A 20,219-nucleotide genomic window follows, 5' to 3' on the forward strand; every position below is an offset into this window, starting at 1 on the left:
TAAAGCTCGACTAGCTGAAGCGCATAATTGTTCCACATGCGGAACGAAGCTGAAGGTAGAGTCAAACAACACACCATTATCTCGCATTCGCTCTCTTGAAACGATAAAGCTATCGGCAATATGATATTCATAAATCAATGGATTTATCTGCCTCGTGAACGTAATCTTAAAGCACTTGTCCATGTTTAACTTTAATCCGTTAACCATGCACCAAAGATAGACGAACTCCAAAGAGGACTGGAGCAAGACCGCACCAGCCATATCACGTATCCTGATGTATAACTTGAGGTCATCTGCAAATGATAATGCCGGACACCTGAGTCTGGTTAGGAGATCATTGATGAAAATAATGAACAGTAAGGGTCCCAAATTGGAACCCTAGGGCACGCCACTAAAAAGAGTATAAACAGAGGATCTGAAGCCATTATAGTACACATAATATTTTCGTTCCATTAGGTAAGATCTGATCAGCCTCACATATGCCGGAGATAATCCAAAAGACGAGAGCCTTCTCAGAAGAATATTGTGGTCGACAGTGTCAAATGCCTTCGAAAAGTCAGTATGTTTATACTGACTTTTCGTCGACCTGACCACCATCATCGAAGCACTCGGCAATGTTCTGGGAAACTGTTGAAAAGTTGGTGACAGTAGATTTCCCCCGAATAAACCAGTGTTGCCGCGAGGACAAATATGGAGAACCACTGTAATAGATATCCCTATAGAGCACCTCCTCATAGACTTCTGCAAACTTTGATAAGACAGAAATGGGTCTATAATTCTGTACCTGAGAACTATCCTCCTTTTTGAAAACTGGGACAACGCGAGCTCTCTTCCATGTATTAGGAAAGCAACATGATTTTAAACTGAAGTTTATCATTATCGACAAAGGTTTGGTGAGAGCAGAGCCATAATCTCTTATAAAGAATGATGGATTACTGTCATCTCCAGCTGTTAACTCATTAGAAAATTTTGACATCAATCTTGCTTCTTCCTTTGACACCGTAGGTACCAGGACCGGTGGAAGCCGACCAAGATCCACAGAACCCTCATCATCGTCAGTAGCAGCCCCAGTATCAGTATCAGCGAAGTGGCGAGCAAAATTTAACAATTTCTTGAGGGCTCTCATGAGGAACACCATTACTGTATATAATACCCGGTATTCTAGTATTTTTCCGTCACTGATGGATAAAACTCCAAAAGATTTTGGGATCCTGTTTCATTTTTTCCTGAAGATCACTAAGTATTCCCGGTATGCTGAAGATATTTCCGACTTTACCAATGAACGCAGTCGTACATAATCCTGTTGGTATCTAACATCACTAGTAGCTATCCACTTTGATCTATAGAAGCTTTTCAAACGAATATTTCGCTTAATGGTATTGTTAAACCACACAGGAAATCGATGTCTTCGGCTCGAATATGTTCTACTGGGTACAAATTTCCTAAACAATTCGAATAGATTGTCATAAAAGAAATCCAAAGCGACATCGACATGGTTGAGGCTGTTCATCCGATTCCAATCAAAACTCTCGATACTGGATAGTAATTTCAGGAAGTTGGCTCTCCTGAAGTTAGAAGATCGACTGCATGCAATTGGAAAGTTAACTGGTCTTGCCTGAAGCGATTCTTTGAGAACCAACTCCAACGCAGGATGGTATGGATCTTCCGGGACAAAAGGCACATTCGAGCGTGTAACAGAGATATCAACCACTCCACTGCTGAAAACCAGATCCAACAACTTGTTATTTATTTACTTATTTATTTATTTAATTATATACGGACTAGCCATTTTACACATTAACAATGAACCTACAACAATATCAAACAGAAGAAATGAACAAAAATCAGTGAAAACTCTCAAGATTCCTAAAATAATTCTTCAGTTGAAAAATTGAGACATGAAAAAGATCTATCTCCACCGAACCAGCAGCCCGCAATGCTCTTTCAAGAGGATTATTCATCAAATAATTGGTTCGGCAAAACTTTATGTTAAATAGTTCGCAAGTTCTGAGACTTCTCTGAGGAACGTTTAAATTTATCCTCTGTAGTAGATATGGGCAATCGATGTAATTGTGCAAAAAATTGTAAACCAGCATTATCTCAAAGTTATGACGTCTCGGTTCAAGGGATATAAGGGATAATTCATCTCGAATGTCCTCATAACGAAGAGTATCCGTGGTTAATCCCCATTTGTATCCTATCCATTTCAAAAATTTATTCTGGACCCTTTCAACGGCTTGTATATGCACTGCATAGTGACGTGACCATATAACACATGATTATTCAACAATGCTTCTCACATGAGCTATGTACATTGTCTTAATAGAAGAGACATTAAAGTCCTGCATATGTCTTTTAATGAAGCCTAGCATTCTTAAAGCTTTTGATGATACGTTATTTATGTGCTCCATAAAACTCAGTTATCTCTGTTATATATTTCATTATCTTGTCTGAGACCGAGAAGACTACAGAAGTCACGTAATTGTATTGCTTTCCCGCAGCTAGACGATCCGTAACTAAAATTCGGAACATTAAAATCTCCCAACAATACAACTGTTTCATCGAAAGAAGATCCCATAAAGGATGATGTGAATATATCAAGCTCCGAGGCAGATATTTCAGGTGGAATATAGACCAAACAAATAAATAATTAATCGGAAGGGCTCCAAGCAGCTGCACAACACAACATCTATCAAAGGTACCAGGTTCTTCAAGATTTCATTGTCCAAAATCCTGAATCCAATGTGGTCAGATAACACGATCAAAACACCACCACCACGAGATCTACCAACAGACAAAAACTCTCTATCACAGCGAACAATGTTATAACCTGGCGGTGAAATCCAAGACAGAGTCGCTAAGCCAAGTTTCACCTAAACAAATAACACCAAAATTATAATAACACAATGAACAAAAAATCAATGGCAGTTTAGTATTGAGACCTCTAGTATTCTGATAATACAACGAGACACTTCTCACTGACAAATTAGAACTTGGGATAGTCCTATTGGTACGATCTAGTTTTCCGATCTGGACACAATAATGGTGGGAACACCATTAAGGTACTTCAATTTCAAATTAGTCTCACCTTCAGCTACACGGCGATCCAGCTCTGCTTTCACACATTGGAAGAAAGATACTTGGTGGGGTGACCTGACTGGAGAAACAGACAACTGAGCAAATTTACCACGAGATTTAATTTTTCTGAATTTCCTTGAGACGATCAGTACATCATCGGATGACGATAGTCGCAACCTGATGGGTCGGGACCTATTCTGCTTCGTGGGATCAAACTTCCCAAGTCTTACCCCCTTAACAGCTCCATCAGATATTCCACAGTCCGCCAGTACCTCCCGAATCAACGTCATATCTTGCCGAACCTGATCCTGCTTCGAACCACCAGTTTCAACACAACCATAGATAATCAGGTTGCAGGATCTCTTGGATCTTTCGAACATCTCATTGATGATCTGCTCATCGTTTACCATCTGATGCAAGGGCTCAACCCCAGCAGAAGAAGGAATCAGACCCTTACAGCAATTTCTGGTCTACTTCAACTCTTGTATCTCTTCTTTCAGTTCACTAATCAGCTTAAGAATTTCCGGGATCTGATGAAGTCCCTGCTCACATTCGATACAAATATACTTGAGCCCACGCTTCCTGCTGGGGCGCAGCTCTAAACATTTGAGTTCAGCAGCAGTCAAATCGGAACATGAAATATGAACGGGTCTATTGCATCCATAACATTTCAGAAAATTTTTATTGAGGTATAAGAAAATCTCTCCTATAATGATCTGTTTTTTATTCACTTATAATTCTAATTTCATTTCTTTGTTTTGATATGATTTTTCTTTAACAGCCTAAAACTCTCAGCGAATCTTGCAAAAAGGACTGCGGTAACTTGCGAATACAACAAGTTCGTGATACATTCACAAAGTTTTATGACATCTCATATGACGAACAGTCTTTGGTCCTCTTGAGATGTATTTCTCTGCAAGAACCTATTCTAAGAAGACCGGAAATAACAGATTCGTCCTCTCGGAGACTGGCTACATTTAAATATAAAATTGAAAATGTAGATGTTTGTAAGAAAACATTCTGCAATGTTTTCCAAATAAGTATCTGCTGGGTTGACACTCTTCAAATGTGTTGAGGCTACCCATGTTCGCACTTCAAATTCAAAACACAACACCGAAACTTCAAAAAAATGTTCAAATTTTCCACCTTGACAACAGAAGTTTAGTCACAAAACCTTGACTTCTTTTTTTTTTAATTCATCTCCTATGATGTGCTTGGCTGAAATTTTGAATTTTTTATGCTGTGAGTGGTGTTGCCAAACCTATCGATGATTAAAGTGAACAACGATTATGAATCCACGGTGCAAACCGTCGACCGCTTAGCAACGTTTAAATATTAAACATCGATTAGTTTAACCATGCTTACCAGCGAAACGGTGCAAACGGGCATTAACTGCTTCTTGAATTTTGGTTCCGGGCATTTGCCTATGAACCGTTCATCTCTTAGTCGGTTTTCTTTTCGCACACTATCGTGCTGGGATTTATGTGTTTATTCTCTATTGGATTAACACTTTATCGAATTTTTGAATAAGTTCCAGTTGTTATTTAAATCTCTTTTTCATTGATCTTTTGGTCCCCTCCGGTGAATTCGCATTCTCTTTTTGTCTTCCTCTGGGTCGTAGTCCACTAGTCTCCTGAGTTCTTGATTCGGATGGTTTTTCGCTGTTTCGAATAGTTTCTTTGCTTTTCTGTTCATGAATTCCGTTATGGTTTCCCATTTTAGGTCCCTATGAATCTGTCTATTCCTGACAAACCAAGGTGCATCTATTGCACATCGTAGCAGCTTGTTTTCAGTGGCCTGAATTCTTTTGATATGGCTCTTTGCCGCGAAACCCCAGGCAACTGATCCGTAAGTCAGTTGAGGCCTAGCAACGGCTTTGATTATCTTCAATTTTGTCTGGTTCGACATGTTGCTTCCTTTTCCTATCAGAGGATAGAGTCTATTCATCGCTGCTTTCGTTTTGTCGATTGCTTGTTTGATATGACTTTTCCAAGTAAATCCTTTGTCAAGCGTTGTTCCTAAATATTTGGCTTAATTTTTCCAGTCGATTTCTTCGCCGTCAACTTCCAGTTTCATAGTGGGTCGCAGTCTTCTCTTCTGTAGTAATATTACTTGGCTCTTTTGTCCATTGAGCTTGATTTTCCACTTCATGCACCAGTCATTTGTTTCGTCAATCGTCTCTTGTAGAACTCGTTCTATTACTTCTGGGTTGCGGTGTCGAGTTGATATGCCTGTGTCGTCAGCATGGTTCTTGGATTTTTCGGAATATCGTGGATGTATATGTTGTACAGAATTGGCCCAAGTACTGATCCTTGGGGTACTCCAGCCTCTTTATCTCTTGTCGAGGAGCATTCTCCTCCCACTTTCACGTAAAATCTTCTATTTTTGAGATAATTCCTGATCAACTTGCATATTTTGATCGAATATCCAGCACATCTCATCTTATATATTAATCCTTCATGCCATACTCTGTCGAATGCTCTGGCGACATCTGGTAAAACAAGACCTGTAGCTTGTTTATTTTGGAATCCCTCTGTAATGTACTCTGTGAGCCTTAATAATTGTTGTTCTGTTGAATGCTCTCTTCTGAATCCGAACTGTTCTGATGGTATTTGTTTCAGATTTTCGGTTTCCTCATTTAGCCTCGTGGCGATAATTCGTACTTCTTTTCCTAACGCCGACAGTAGACTTATTGGTCTGTAGTTTCGTGGGAACTTCTTCTCTTTGAATGGTTTATTGAATACTATGACTTCCGCTGTTTTCCATTTTTCTGGGTAGTGTTCTGTCCTCATAATTCCATTCGCGATATTTGTTACAGCGGCTATACCTACCTTTTCTAGGTAATTTCTTTAACATAACATTCGTTATTTTATCGCTTCCGTGAGCTCTTCTCTTCTTCAAACTTCTAATTATTTCCCCGATTTCATTTGGCGATGTTGGCTTGTCTATTTCAGTAGTCGCTGGTAATTCATCCATTTCTTCATCATTTTCTTCAACCAGTTCTTCCAAATCTTCATTATCGTCGTCTATCCTGTAATTTATTCTCGATTCTCGTTCGATCGAGTCCCCCAATGCATCTGCCTTATCAGTATTGGTTTATGCCTTACTCCGTGTAGGGGTGGAATTTTAGTCTTTTCTCCTCGTAGGCATTTTTGCATTCTCCATCCAGAATGATCGATTGTATTCAGTTCTTGTACCCTTTTGTGCCATCTGCTTGTTCTTAGATCTATCAGGGCATTTTTCAGAACTTGGCTCTGTCGGTTGAGGTTTCTTCTATTCAGATCATTTTTATTCATCCGATATATTCTTCTGATTCTTCGATTTTCTCGTATAAGATCTTTTATTATGGCGTATCGCCATGCGGATGACTTGGTGCTGGTCTCTTCACTCTTCTCGTGCTTTTTTCGTAAGCTTTCAATATAATCTCTTCCAGTTTATCAACCGCACATTCCAGATCCTCTGGAGTGCTTATTGGTCGTTATTATTCTTGAGGTACTGTGAGTGCAGGAGTTTTGAATGAATCAATCGCAAAGAATGGTTAAAAGCACTGGACAATCTTCAAGTAAAAAAACACTGCATTAACATCAAGTTCATTCTTCGTCGTTAATTTATACACAATATTTGCAAGAACTATATCTGTCCTTTCGTTTGCATAAAAAGTGTGGCACTTTTATACACTCGATTTGATTTACACCAGTATAGAGGAAGTGTAGTTTATCTATACTTTGACTACGTCAAAAGAAGATGAAGAGAAACTACACAGGTGTAAATTCAATCAGCAAACGAATAGTAAAATCGAGGGTAGAAAAGTGCTACACTTTTTATGTAAACGAAAGGACCTTATGCAATATTGGAGTAAAATGACAAACATTGACAGAGAATTATCGAGTGATATCGAATGTCGAATTGCTTCTACCCACTCGTCTTTTTGTCTACCGAAATTTGTCTAACGCGACATTTGAGAATACCAAATTTCTATTTCATTCGAAAATTTAGTGAAGTCGCATGCGAGAATGACCCAATAGACATTTGAGAATTGGGCCCCTGATATGCAATAATAACTGGGAAATCTCATTTTCATATCGATTGTTCGAAACCGATTAGCAAAAATAAAACCAACAAACCTCCAAACATCTGTTAGGTAAGCGTGTACATTAGAACAATCTCCATCCTTATTGTCCACTACTATATTGGAATATAGACTGTCTTGCTTGATAAATTCCTCTGGTAGTTCATATTTGAATAGGAGATCGTCGGTGCTGAGATCGAAAACATAAATAGCTGGAGGGCAAACTTGCTTGGGCTTGATAGTAACTTCAATTTGTCCAGAATCCAGAACCCAGAGTCTTCCACAATCATCAGCTTGTATCCGGAATATAGATGTGAGTCCCTCACAGGATTCTGTAATATGATATCTTATGTAATACCTAACTCATCAAACACTCTATGAAATAAAGAATATAAAAGTTAGAAAGAAAACCTCAGAAGTATGCTTCCCTTAAAGAACCCGGAGGTTGGATAATAACCGATAAAAATATTGCAAATTGCTTAGTGAACCATGTTCAAGCTCAGTCATCGAGCTCTAGTTATAGTTAAGAATTCGTCCAAATACAAGTAACAAAAAGAAGCAGATGATGATGAAGATACTCCTGATGAGTTATGTAGCCCAATCGGTCTACTTATCACGAAATAAGAGCTTATAGATGCTATAAATTCCAGCAAAAATAGTTAACCAGGTCCAGATAACATAACAACTATTTTTATCAAAAACGGTTTTACAATTGATGGAAGGATTTCGGTTGAATTACCACCACTCGATAGTTAACTTATATCTTGCGTCTTTCAATAATTTTTTTATGAAGGGTTTCGTAACCCTCGGCTCGATTTATATTTTCTAATGTTGGTAGAAATAAATGAGCGATTTTACCTGAAAGGAGATATTACCCATTTGATTAGTTTCTGTGTGAAAGATGTGATTTCTCCGAATTCTTGAATATAATCAGAACCAAAGTTTTTAGAGTAGAAAGATGGGAAATGCCCTCATATCGCTAGTATTTGAAACCGACTACATTTTGGCCAGTGAAAACACATTTGACAATGAGATGGCGCTGAAAACGTATTGTCAAAACAGAAAAACATTTTAAGGAAAGTTTTCTGTTTTATAATTGGGAGGCGCGAAATTCGAATTCTATTCCTTGTATTGAATTTCAATATTGACCTTGTTGAAACCAAAAAACAAACATCCTGATGGCGAAACAGAAGGATAGTTTTGTTTTGTGACCAGGATGTTAGTTTTCATCTGAATATTTTTTGGAATCAATCGGTATCAATGAAATACGCTGTTGGATGTGATAAATTCTTGTTTACAATTTATAAGAAATTTACAAAAATTTGAAATTATGGACAACGGATAGAGCTAGGACACAACAGTACATGGATATCTGCTATAGGTACGTCAAAGGTGTTTTTTCTGTGCAAAACGTTTTGCATTAATAAACTTTGTTGAATTTGTACAATTTATATCAGAAATTAATATGAACCAACATTTAATTTACCGTAATAGGCTGTAACGGGGTTTTCCTCGGCGGACTCGAGCGCCAGCTATTCTTTAAGGGAGAATAGCAAACCTACCCTGGCAGCTGCTAGCCGGAGACAGGGCTCCCTGGTGTCTAGGGTGTTAGCGACGCACAATGATAGGCAGAATCATCGTATACAACTTTTATTCGTCGAAAAGGGGAACACAAATAGCACTACTACTAAATTTTACAGTGATTCGAAAGACGGACAAGACGGACGGAATAGCACGGGATCCGATCTCAATCGTTATACGGGGGTTAACGGATTTGTTCGCCAGCCAGAACCTGAGACGTACACTTGACGGACAGATATCGGGTCTTCAGCCAGGTGCGGGGATGAAAGACGGCACAGATTCACAACAGCTCACCCCTAGTTGCGCTCTTCGCCCCCTGAGTATCCACGCCAGCGGGGTTCTTTGATAGCAACTGAAGTGAGCGTCGAAACAACGGGGAAGGAAAGAGGGTTAGCCACTCCAGAGTGCCTCCGCACCCCCTGAGTATCCACGCCAGCGGGGTGCTTTAGCAATAGGGGTGGAACTTAACCCGGGGTAGGAAGGGATAGGGGAAGGTTTTCTGCCACTCCAAAGTGTCTCCGCACCCCCTGAGTATCCACGCCAGCGGGGTGCTTTAACAGTAGGGGTGGAACTGAAACCGGGGTAGGAAGGGATGAAGGGAGGCTGAAGTTCCAATATAAAAGAAAATAACGGCGTGTCGTCTTACTTTTGGCTTGGCCACTTGCACTCACAAGAGGAAAGAAAGAACAGTAGAGAAAAAAAAGAAAAATAACTTAAAAAAACTTCTGCTAAAATTTCCCCGAAAAGAAAACTAAAACAAAATTGGTGAATTCTCGAAAATACTCGGTAGTCAAAACTATTCACGGGAAAATCGCAAAACGGCAGCAAGTTAATCATAAGTGAAAATCGTAAGTGAAGTGGCCTGCGGGGGAACATCTGATTTTATACCCACAGGGGGGGTGCGGAAATCAGATGTGCCCGGCAGTCGAAATTCGGTAAATTTGCGTCGATGAAGACGTTTTAATTTCGACTTATCTGTGCTAGCGAACAAAAAAAATCGGTTATCTTCCAATTCAGGATGTTTTATACGGTGCGACATCGTTTTTAGGAAATAAAAACGGAATAAAAACGGTGCGGTATGTTTACAATTCCGAACGATGTCGGAATCCTGAATTGGAAATTCGAAAAGATTTCTCGGAAAATTAATTCAAAATAAAATTATTTAAAAATGAAAACTAAAATAATGATTCTAAAATGAGGGGGTAGGCTAGAAAACTACCCTCTCGTTACATCCCCCCAGGTTTCGGTTGAAAAATTGAATCCACGGTGAAATAGGGGATTAAATTTTTCACGGTGAAATCTACTAAGTCCGGTTAACGGTTTGACTATTCGCGGCAAGACGATTGAGATCGGATTTACATTAAACAGGTTCACCTAATCTACTCCAGGTGGCGTATACTCGGCTAATGCTATCTCGGTTACTCCCACTCTATGGTCTGCTCGGTGTGCTTCAATGTCGAAGTTCTGTGTTCTATCAGCTAACCTCCAAAGTCCAATTGTCAAATTTCGCCGGGTGGTTCCAAATTCCGATTTCTGTTTCCATCGGTGAAAGAAATGCCGGAAAATAGTGGAAACAGTGCAGGACGGAATCTTCAAAGTGAGTACCATTTCGATTTGTCATTCGTTGTGTTATTTCTGAACCATTTTAGGGTGGACTTCGCAAAGCCGGCTCCGGGCACATGTCATGGGGGTTAACAGTTACCAATATCATCGAACCAGGGTAGTTTGGAATACCAGACAGCGTCGTTGGCTCCCCCTGTGACGGTGGTGGAATTCTCCGATGGTGTTGGAGTCAGCAGCAGTTGTAGGTTGCATAAAAATGAGAGAAAAGCATTTAGTATACTGATATCCTGGAGCAGAGGGATAACAGGGTGTACGGTGGAATTTCGGAAGAAACGGTAAGTACGGTCGGTAATTTTAATAAGGAGATACAAATATACTGATCTATTTCACTTACCGTTCAGGCCAGTTTGTAATATCGGTGTAAGCGGTGTCAGCCTTCTATTGCTATTTTCTATTCGGTTAGTGTATTTAACAGTGACACAGGGGTGAAATAGAGACAGACGTGACGGGTGTATCTCACTTGTTATTATCGGTCCCACAATCAATACAGAAAAATTGAATTAACTGTAACGGTTCCTGTTTCTCCATTGAATTAACGGAATTTTCTGTTGTAGGTGTGTGGGATATCACTCACCCACTGGATGACAGTCAGACAGTCTGGTGGTAATAAAAACTGCACAAAACAAAATTGTACGGAACAGACACCTGAATTTCCGACCCTGGCAGGGCCAGGTTAGATCTATCGGTTACCTAACCTATTTTCGGTGATAAATATTATTTTTAACGGTAATAGAGGAGTGAAATAGAGTCAGACAGACGGATGTATCCCATTTATTATCGGTGCATGTTATAATATAACGGTATGGTTGGTTTTTATTTCGGTTGCTATACAGTGTACTTACTAATGATCAGACGGATGGAACGGTTTTAAATCCTTCACATGAATATTGGTGATTTTCTTACCACTGTCATCTTTCAGGTCATAAACAACGGGTGAAATTACTTTCACAACGGTATACGGACCAGAGAATTTCGGAGCCAACTTGGCTGCAAAGCTATCAACGGCGGATGACAACGAATTAGCACGGCGCAGAACTCTATCACCGACATGGAAACGAACTTCTCTTCGACGGAGGTTGTAATGGTGAGCTTGTTGCTCAAATGCACGGTACAACCTGGTATTGACAAACTCATAGGCCTCCTGAAGATGACGGATTTGTTCTGTACGGTGAGTAAGATTTACTCTATTTTCTTCCGGGCTTCTGTTTGTCTCCTCCGTGTCATCGTCTTGGGTGTTTGACGAGTAGATTGCCTTTGGAACTGTTAGTTCCCTTCCATAGTTCAGGAATGCCGGTGTGAATCCTGTAGATTCTTGTTTTGCGGTGTTCAGGGCGAAAGTTAGTTCACCTAACTTCTCATCCCAAGTACGGTGGTCGGCTTCACAAAACTGACCTATCATAGTTTTCAACGTACGATTGGCTCGTTCTACGGCGTTGCACTGTGGTGTATACGGAGGGGTGAAACGGTGAGCAATGTTCAGCTCTCGGAGACTGTTTTTGAACAGTCTACTGTCATACTGTACCCCGTTGTCAGATATCACCAGTTTCGGACATCCATATCGGAGTATAACCTGTTCATACAGGGCTGAGTAAAAGGTTTTGGCGGTGGCTTTCCGCAACGGACGGCATTCAACCCATTTCGTGAAACGGTCCTGCATCATCACTACGTAAGAATTTCCCTTCTTGGAACGGGGAAGTGACCCAACCACATCTGTACAGACCTCTTGGAACGGTGCATCAGTCATTCTATGTGGGTGCATTTTTCCAGGCGTCTTCTGTTGTGGTACTTTGTACCTTTGACAGGATGGGCAGTTTCTTACGTATTTTGCGACATCTCTGAACATCCCTGGCCTGTAATAATTCCGGGCTATCCGAGAGATGGTTTTGGAGATTCCCAGGTGACCAGCTAATTCCGAATCGTGATTTTCTTTCAGGACCTCCAGTCGTTGTTCGGTGGGTACACAGAGCTTCCATGGTTGTCCGGATCCAACTTCAGTAAAGTCGGAAGAGTCCCAGAAGTGACGATACAGTTTCCAATCCTCAACGGCGTAGTCAGGGAAATCCTCTGGGTCTCTTTGTACCTCTTGGAGCTTTTTGTTGTACCAATTGCAGCGAACTTCGACGACGGAATCTACAGACGGTAACGGGTTTCGGGACAGACTGTCGGCGACTTTGTTCAGGGCACCTTTCCGGTATTGGACTTCAAAGTCGAATTGCTGAAGGAAAACGGCCCATCAAGCAATTCTTCCGGACGGTGACTTGATGGAATTCAGCCATTTCAGACTCATGTGGTCGGAAATTACGGTGAAATGAAATCCTTCCAGGTATGGTCGCAGTTTCTCTATCGAGAAAACAATGGCGAGACATTCCTTTTCGGACACGGAGTAATTTCTTTCGGCGGTGTTCAAGGTACGGCTGACATAGGCGATCACCCTTTCCTCTCCGTCGAGAACTTGAGTCAGGGCTCCTCCAAGGCCTACGTCACTGGCGTCTGTTTGCAGGACGAACGGTTGATTGAAATCCGGACAGGCCAGTATCGGTGATTCGGTCAGCTTTTGTTTCAGGAGGTCGAACGCTTTTTGTTGTTCCTCACCCCACTTCCAACGTGGTTTCTTCTTTAACAGGTGAGTCAACGGTGCAACGACATCGGAAAAGTTCTCTATAAAACGGCGGTACCAGCTAGCAACTCCCAGAAAACGGCGCAATTCACGGATAGTTTTCGGCGCTGGGAATGCTACGATAGAGGAAATTTTATCCGGGTCGGTACGGATTCCTTCGAAAGTAACGACATGTCCTAGGTATTTTAGAGATTTTCGCACAAAGTCACACTTTTCGGGGTTGAGACGAAGATTGGCTTCTCTCAACCGCCGGAATACTTCTCTTAAGTTCTCCAGGTGCTCCTCGAAAGTTTCCCCCAGGACAACTATGTCGTCCAGGTAAGCGAACGCCTCCGGTTCCATTTCTGGGCCAATAACGGTGTCTAAGAATCTCTGAAATGTGGCTGGACTAGCGTGAAGGCCAAACGGCATTACGGTGAACTGAAACAGTTCCCTTCCAGGAACTGTGAAGGCAGTAATCGGACGGCTCTCCTTTGCTAACGGTATCTGCCAGTATCCTTGTTTCAGATCCAGTGTGGAGATGTATTTGGCCTTACGCAGTTTATCCAGAATCCCAGAAATGTACGGTAATGGGTATGCATCTTTTACAGACACTTGGTTGACGGCACGGAAGTCGATGCAAAAACGGTATTTTCCGTCTTTCTTCCTGACCAATACTACCGGTGAACTCTACGGTGACTTGGAGGGTTCAATCACTCCCTCAGTCAGCATACGGTCTACTTCCTGATTGAAGATCTCCTGCATTTTCGGGTTTAGGGGTCGGTATCGTTGTTTGATCGGTTCGGTGCCCGGTTTCAGTTTGATCTTATGTTCAATCAGGTCGGTTGTACCATATAGCTCTTCAAACTTCTTTAATTCTTCTTTCAGAAATTCCTCCAGCTCCTGTTTCTGAGACTCCGTCAACTCCAACAGGTGTTCTTCGGCGGTGTGAACTTCTGCGGTGGTTTCGACGGGAGTCATCGGTTTCGAGATCAGACGGCCTTCCAGAAAGCACTCGGCGGTACTGAGATTTACGGAAAACTTGAAAGTCGACAGAACATCCATCCCCAGAATAATGTCAACCGGTAAGTTTGGTACCAGTAAGAATTTCACATCAGGCAGTGTGTAATCGGAAATTTGCACGGTGGTGGTGTACAGTTTCGGTGTGACGGTGGTTTGTCCGTTCGCTATTACTGCGAAACTGTTGTGCATTGTTTGTCCTGTGATTCCTTTATTTTCACACTGATCGGATACAGCCTGACTGCAGAAACTCCTGGTCGCTCCGGTATCTATCAGTGCTCGGAAGTGTTTGCCGGCTATTCTGACCTCTACTAACGGACGGTTATCATTACAGGTAGTCGGTGCCAGTGGAGTCAAGATTCCGGGAGATGTGGTCGACTCCGCCTCCAATCTCCCCTTCAGTTTCCCGAACATGGACAGTCTCGTGAGAGAATGTTTTCCCTCTGGCATCGAGAACAGAAGATTTTCGGTGGCCTGCGACATTCTCGACGCATGTGGCCATATCCACCACATCGGAAACATTGTGTCTGGAAGGACACTCTCCTCCCTGATGGTGGTTCAGTCCGGTCAGCGGGGCTATTTTCGGCTTGACGGCGGGGTGGCGGTGTTGCAGGTCTGGATCGACCTTCGGACCTGTCTCCAGAAGTCGGACGGTGAGATTCCTGTCGCTGGGCTATTGACTCTCTGGACTTGGGTGGCTCTGGACGGCTTTCCCTCGGCGGAGAAAGTCGTGTCTGGTTGGCTGATGTCGGCGGGACTGGTTCCCTGTGATCAGTTGTTTGGCGAACCTGTTCTCCGGTATCCATAGAAAAGCTTGCTTGATATCGGTTCAGTTGACGGGGACTGTATGTCAGGTGAGGTTCCTCCACAAAACCTGGTTTGGAGGGTGGCCGGGTGTACTGGCTCATCTGCCACTGGACCAGTTCAAAAACTTTTCCCTTACGGAGAAGTTCATCATAAGTCTTGGTCTCCTGGAAGGCCAAGGCTTGCTGTAAGGGCGGGATCAACCTCTGTCGAATAAGTCGGATCTGCTCCACCTCGGATGGTTTTGCATAGGTGAGTTTCTGGAATAAGTTCTGCATCCGGGTAACATATAGAAGCAACTTTTCTTCAGGTCCTTGTGTTCGCCTTTTTATTTCCTCCAACAGATTCTCCTCGTAGTTAACTGGGAGAAATGCTTCTTTCAGTTGGTTGCTAAAATCCTCCCAGTCCTCGAAAGTACCTCTCCGGGGAATGAACCAATCCCTAGCATCCTTTCGTAGTAATTCATACACTGATTCGAAAACTTGTTCCAGGGACACTTTACGAGATTCAGCCAGTCTCTCCACTTCTTCAAGAAATTCGGTCACACTACCAGTGCCATCAAAGGAGATGTTCCATTTGTGTACCGGGACAGTTGGTACTGTTGATCGAGACTCCGGTTCCGATCTGGCAGGTGTTGTGATAATTGGCCGGTCAGAATTCATCCACGGTGCAGGTAAGTGTGGAAAAGACACCCTTCGTGTGGAATTAACCCATCTACTTTGTGTCGGACCCTCAGGTGTTGTTGTCCCACAGTCCTGTGACTGTGTGAGAGGTATCGCTGGTAATTGTTGCAGTAATGCTCTACATGTCTGCCTTGTCTCATTCATGACCCGTTCTAATGTTGGATTTCTTACAGGTGTACCGGTACGTGAGACATTAACTACAGCAGGAGGATCGACACCATCTCCTAAGTCGATAAGTGATGTCTCAACCTTTGATAACCTCTCCGGTTGGATCGGTGACATCCCAGGTGAACTGGGCACCTCCTCATCCAAAAGAGACCTGTGATCTCGGTTGGATGTCTGCGGCTGTTCAGGATTACTCTTCCTACGCAGCTCCTCCAGTGTCTCCAACGCCTTATCTGTAGTCGCCTTCATTTGCTCAATCAATTGTAACTGTGTTGTGTCTGTGGTGACAATAAAGTTCAGCCTGCCTTGAATGTGTATTAATCTGGTGTAAATTCGGGAAAATTCGTTAGCCGCATTACTATGATTGAAGTTCTGAAGGGATTCCACCAAATCGGTTAGTTTATTTTGACAGATCTCAATCTCGGAGGCGGGATTCAATGATGTTGTGGGTAGTACAGGTTCATTAGACTGAAGCACTTGTCGTAGCAGACTCCGTTTAGTCATCACAGTACCGGGTATCGATTGTCCCCTCAGTTGTAATTCGAATGTAAGTTCATCACTGAGTAACCGGTTCACATCCATGTTCGACATATTATATTTAACTAAGTCCGATTCAGAACGCACCAATATTTCACACTCGGTATGTCTTTCACAATCCGTTTAAGTTCTAAGTCCAACCCTGTAAGTTAATCGTATTCACTTAAGTTCGAAGTGGGTATCAGTGCAACCCGAACAAAAGTTAAGTCTAAGTCCCGGTGTATCAGAAAAAAAAAAAAAAAGTCTAAGTCCCGGCGCACCAAAACAATCTAAGTCCCGATGTATCACAAAAAAATTTCAAAAATCTTCAAAGTCCAACGTTACTCGAAAAAAATTTCAATCAGTCCCACTAAAGTCCGAAAATATTCGAGAAATGCCGCACACAATCGCAAGTCACTTCATATAGTCCGAAAAATTTCCTGAAATTCGAATAGCACCAAAACGCACAGGTTAAATTCCAAACAGTCTTTCAAGTTCAATAGCCAGAAAATAAATCACAATAATTGACTTTCAGTTTTCAGAAAAATCAGAAATAATCGGTAAGTTTCAACAGTACAGGTCAAAAGTAAATAGCAAACAGGTAGATAGGTTATCAATAGGTAATAGGTGATTCCCTATTGAACCGATAGGTAAATCACACCTATTATTGTAAATAATACCCAATTTTTGTAACGGGGTTTTCCTCGGCGGACTCGAGCGCCAGCTATTCTTTAAGGGAGAATAGCAAACCTACCCTGGCAGCTGCTAGCCGGAGACAGGGCTCCCTGGTGTCTAGGGTGTTAGCGACGCACAATGATAGGCAGAATCATCGTATACAACTTTTATTCGTCGAAAAGGGGAACACAAATAGCACTACTACTAAATTTTACAGTGATTCGAAAGACGGACAAGACGGACGGAATAGCACGGGATCCGATCTCAATCGTTATACGGGGGTTAACGGATTTGTTCGCCAGCCAGAACCTGAGACGTACACTTGACGGACAGATATCGGGTCTTCAGCCAGGTGCGGGGATGAAAGACGGCACAGATTCACAACAGCTCACCCCTAGTTGCGCTCTTCGCCCCCTGAGTATCCACGCCAGCGGGGTTCTTCGATAGCAACTGAAGTGAGCGTCGAAACAACGGGGAAGGAAAGAGGGTTAGCCACTCCAAAGTGCCTCCGCACCCCCTGAGTATCCACGCCAGCGGGGTACTTTAGCAATAGGGGTGGAACTTAACCCGGGGTAGGAAGGGATAGGGGAAGGTTTTCTGCCACTCCAAAGTGTCTCCGCACCCCCTGAGTATCCACGCCAGCGGGGTGCTTTAACAGTAGGGGTGGAACTGAAACCGGGGTAGGAAGGGATGAAGGGAGGCTGAAGTTCCAATATAAAAGAAAATAACGGCGTGTCGTCTTACTTTTGGCTTGGCCACTTGCACTCACAAGAGGAAAGAAAGAACAGTAGAGAAAAAAAAGAAAAATAACTTAAAAAAACTTCTGCTAAAATTTCCCCGAAAAGAAAACTAAAACAAAATTGGTGAATTCTCGAAAATACTCGGTAGTCAAAACTATTCACGGGAAAATCGCAAAACGGCAGCAAGTTAATCATAAGTGAAAATCGTAAGTGAAGTGGCCTGCGGGGGAACATCTGATTTTATACCCACAGGGGGGGTGCGGAAATCAGATGTGCCCGGCAGTCGAAATTCGGTAAATTTGCGTCGATGAAGACGTTTTAATTTCGACTTATCTGTGCTAGCGAACAAAAAAACTCGGTTATCTTCCAATTCAGGATGTTTTATACGGTGCGACATCGTTTTTAGGAAATAAAAACGGAATAAAAACGGTGCGGTATGTTTACAATTCCGAACGATGTCGGAATCCTGAATTGGAAATTCGAAAAGATTTCTCGGAAAATTAATTCAAAATAAAATTATTTAAAAATGAAAACTAAAATAATGATTCTAAAATGAGGGGGTAGGCTAGAAAACTACCCTCTCGTTACAAGGCTACACATTTCCGTTACTTACATATTATCGACAAAATTTCCAGAACAACAATTATTGATGATAACCTTACAGAGGGATTATACAAGACATAATTTCTTCATGGTATGGTCTCTTTCTTGGAACATAGATATAAGGAAAGGAAAATAAACATTTGTTGTTGTCCGAAGACTGAAGTGAGATAGTTGCTTAGTATCGCCAATCACAATTGAGATATTTGAATCTGACATCATTGTCACATCAGTTTTCCGTACAAAAAGGTAGGAGCTATATAAATTTATTCATTTTACGCCACTGCCTTAGTGTCGCTCTAGACAAAGAAGCTTCGAATGTTTGTACCACAACAAATACATTCATAGTACGTCAATGTCCATTCCATGTATTTATGTTCTAAGGCAAGACCTGTATTCAAGCCCGTCAGTATAATTTCTTCATGGTATGGTCTCTTTATGACACAATATACGAATTGATTAATGAATCAACAAAACACTAACAGAAGGTTTCATAAAACTTTGACTTTCCAAACGACCATTTGACAGTCACCCGATTCCCAAGTCGAAATCAATAAAACTTTTGCATTTCTGAATATATTGAAGGCGATTGAGAATTTTCCCTAAATAGGCCCCTAAGGCAAGGAATGCTTCTTGCATAAAACAATTTACGTGGATTAACAGTTCTCAATTGAATTGAAGTAAAATATTTATTGCACGTGGTGTAGTCAGTAGTGTTTGCAGGCCTTCACGCCCTGAAATTTTATCCACTTCATGGCACTGAAAATAAAAAATGACCGAGTCACAAGTTACCAGTTTTAATACTCATATTCCCATTTTCCTTAGTAAAATTCGTTTTATTTGATCCACAGTTCTTCACCATACGATAATTTTTGAACAATATTCTGAGATTTTCACAAAGAAATTAGACAAAAATTTGAATAATCAGCAACTAGAACGAGCTCGATAAACAAAAGGCGGTACGAGAATCAAAACATTCGAAACCTCTTTGTTCAAAATGGCCATCTAAAATCTCAGAAATTTTCATACGCTGTGAATGTCCCTCGAATTGATATTTACACCAGTCTTAGGGCCTTGAAAATACATTTGAAACACAGATGGCGCTCACATCTTTTGTCGTTTCGTTTCCTATCTTTCTACTCTATAATCCTTGATCAGAACATTAGTTGAACAGGAAAATTACGAAGATTCAAAATGAAATCGAATCCTATCGTTACTGAGAAGTTCAAATTTTGGCATTCGATGAATATCTCAGGAACACCTAATGTTTGTGTACACATGGCAAGATACATAAGTATTCTCCACAGTTCGGAGCAGTTTGGAACCACCCTATGTACAAGTTTTTGATTATACCTTCCAGCTCATCTGAGCGTTCAAATGCTATATTATTATTATATTATATCTTTTCGATAGTCCGAATACTTTGATGAATCATAATTGTCGTTGACTTCCAAATATTTCGGTCTATGGCGGGTCACTTTAGTTCGTCGAAGTTTCTCTTCATCACTGCTATGCTATATCGTCGGCATCAGTGCAGGAACTTGTATCTACAATTTACGTAAGGTCGGTAAAAGAGAGGAATCTACCTTGAAGGTAGTACCTTCTACCTGCTCTCAGGTGATGTTGCAAGCAGTACCTTGTATCTGCGATTTGTGAAGTTCATTAATGATACTGGGTCACATTATTTAGTTTTCCTTCTGTTTTCGAGCGCCATAACTTGAATGCAGGTATGTTTATGAAATAATACTATATAATTACATATTAATAGACTGCCAATTGTTTTGAAAATGATTATAGATTCAGAGATATCTTGAAAAAAGTATCGCATCAGTTATTATTGTTCCTGAGTGTACTTAAAAGGTAATGCGTCTCGTTCTCACTGCGAGATGAGGTACACCAAGAGCGTACTCGGTGGGACCCGAAAGATGGTCTACGAGGAACAATAACTCATTAGAAGTGTCAGTGTTAAGTTTGAGGTCAAAAAAGTAAACAAAGTAAACCAGAGTTACGTAATAAATTAAAAGAAAGAAGATATCCACCGAAATTGTGAAAATCGAAAAATTGGAGTA

General features: G+C 41.5%; 1 protein-coding gene across 1 annotated transcript in view; it reads right to left on the reverse strand.

Moving 5' to 3' along the window:
- Window positions 1-20,219, reverse strand: part of LOC123317101 (protein yellow) — a 98,965-nt gene that overhangs the window by 12,464 nt on the left and 66,282 nt on the right. Inside the window, exon 4 of the mRNA XM_044903474.1 lies at window positions 7,203-7,479. Coding sequence (XP_044759409.1) covers window positions 7,203-7,479 — 277 coding nt within the window. The remainder of the gene's footprint in view (window positions 1-7,202; window positions 7,480-20,219) is intronic.

This window comes from Coccinella septempunctata, chromosome 7 (assembly GCF_907165205.1).
Source record: "Coccinella septempunctata chromosome 7, icCocSept1.1, whole genome shotgun sequence".
Lineage (NCBI taxonomy): Eukaryota > Metazoa > Arthropoda > Insecta > Coleoptera > Coccinellidae > Coccinella > Coccinella septempunctata.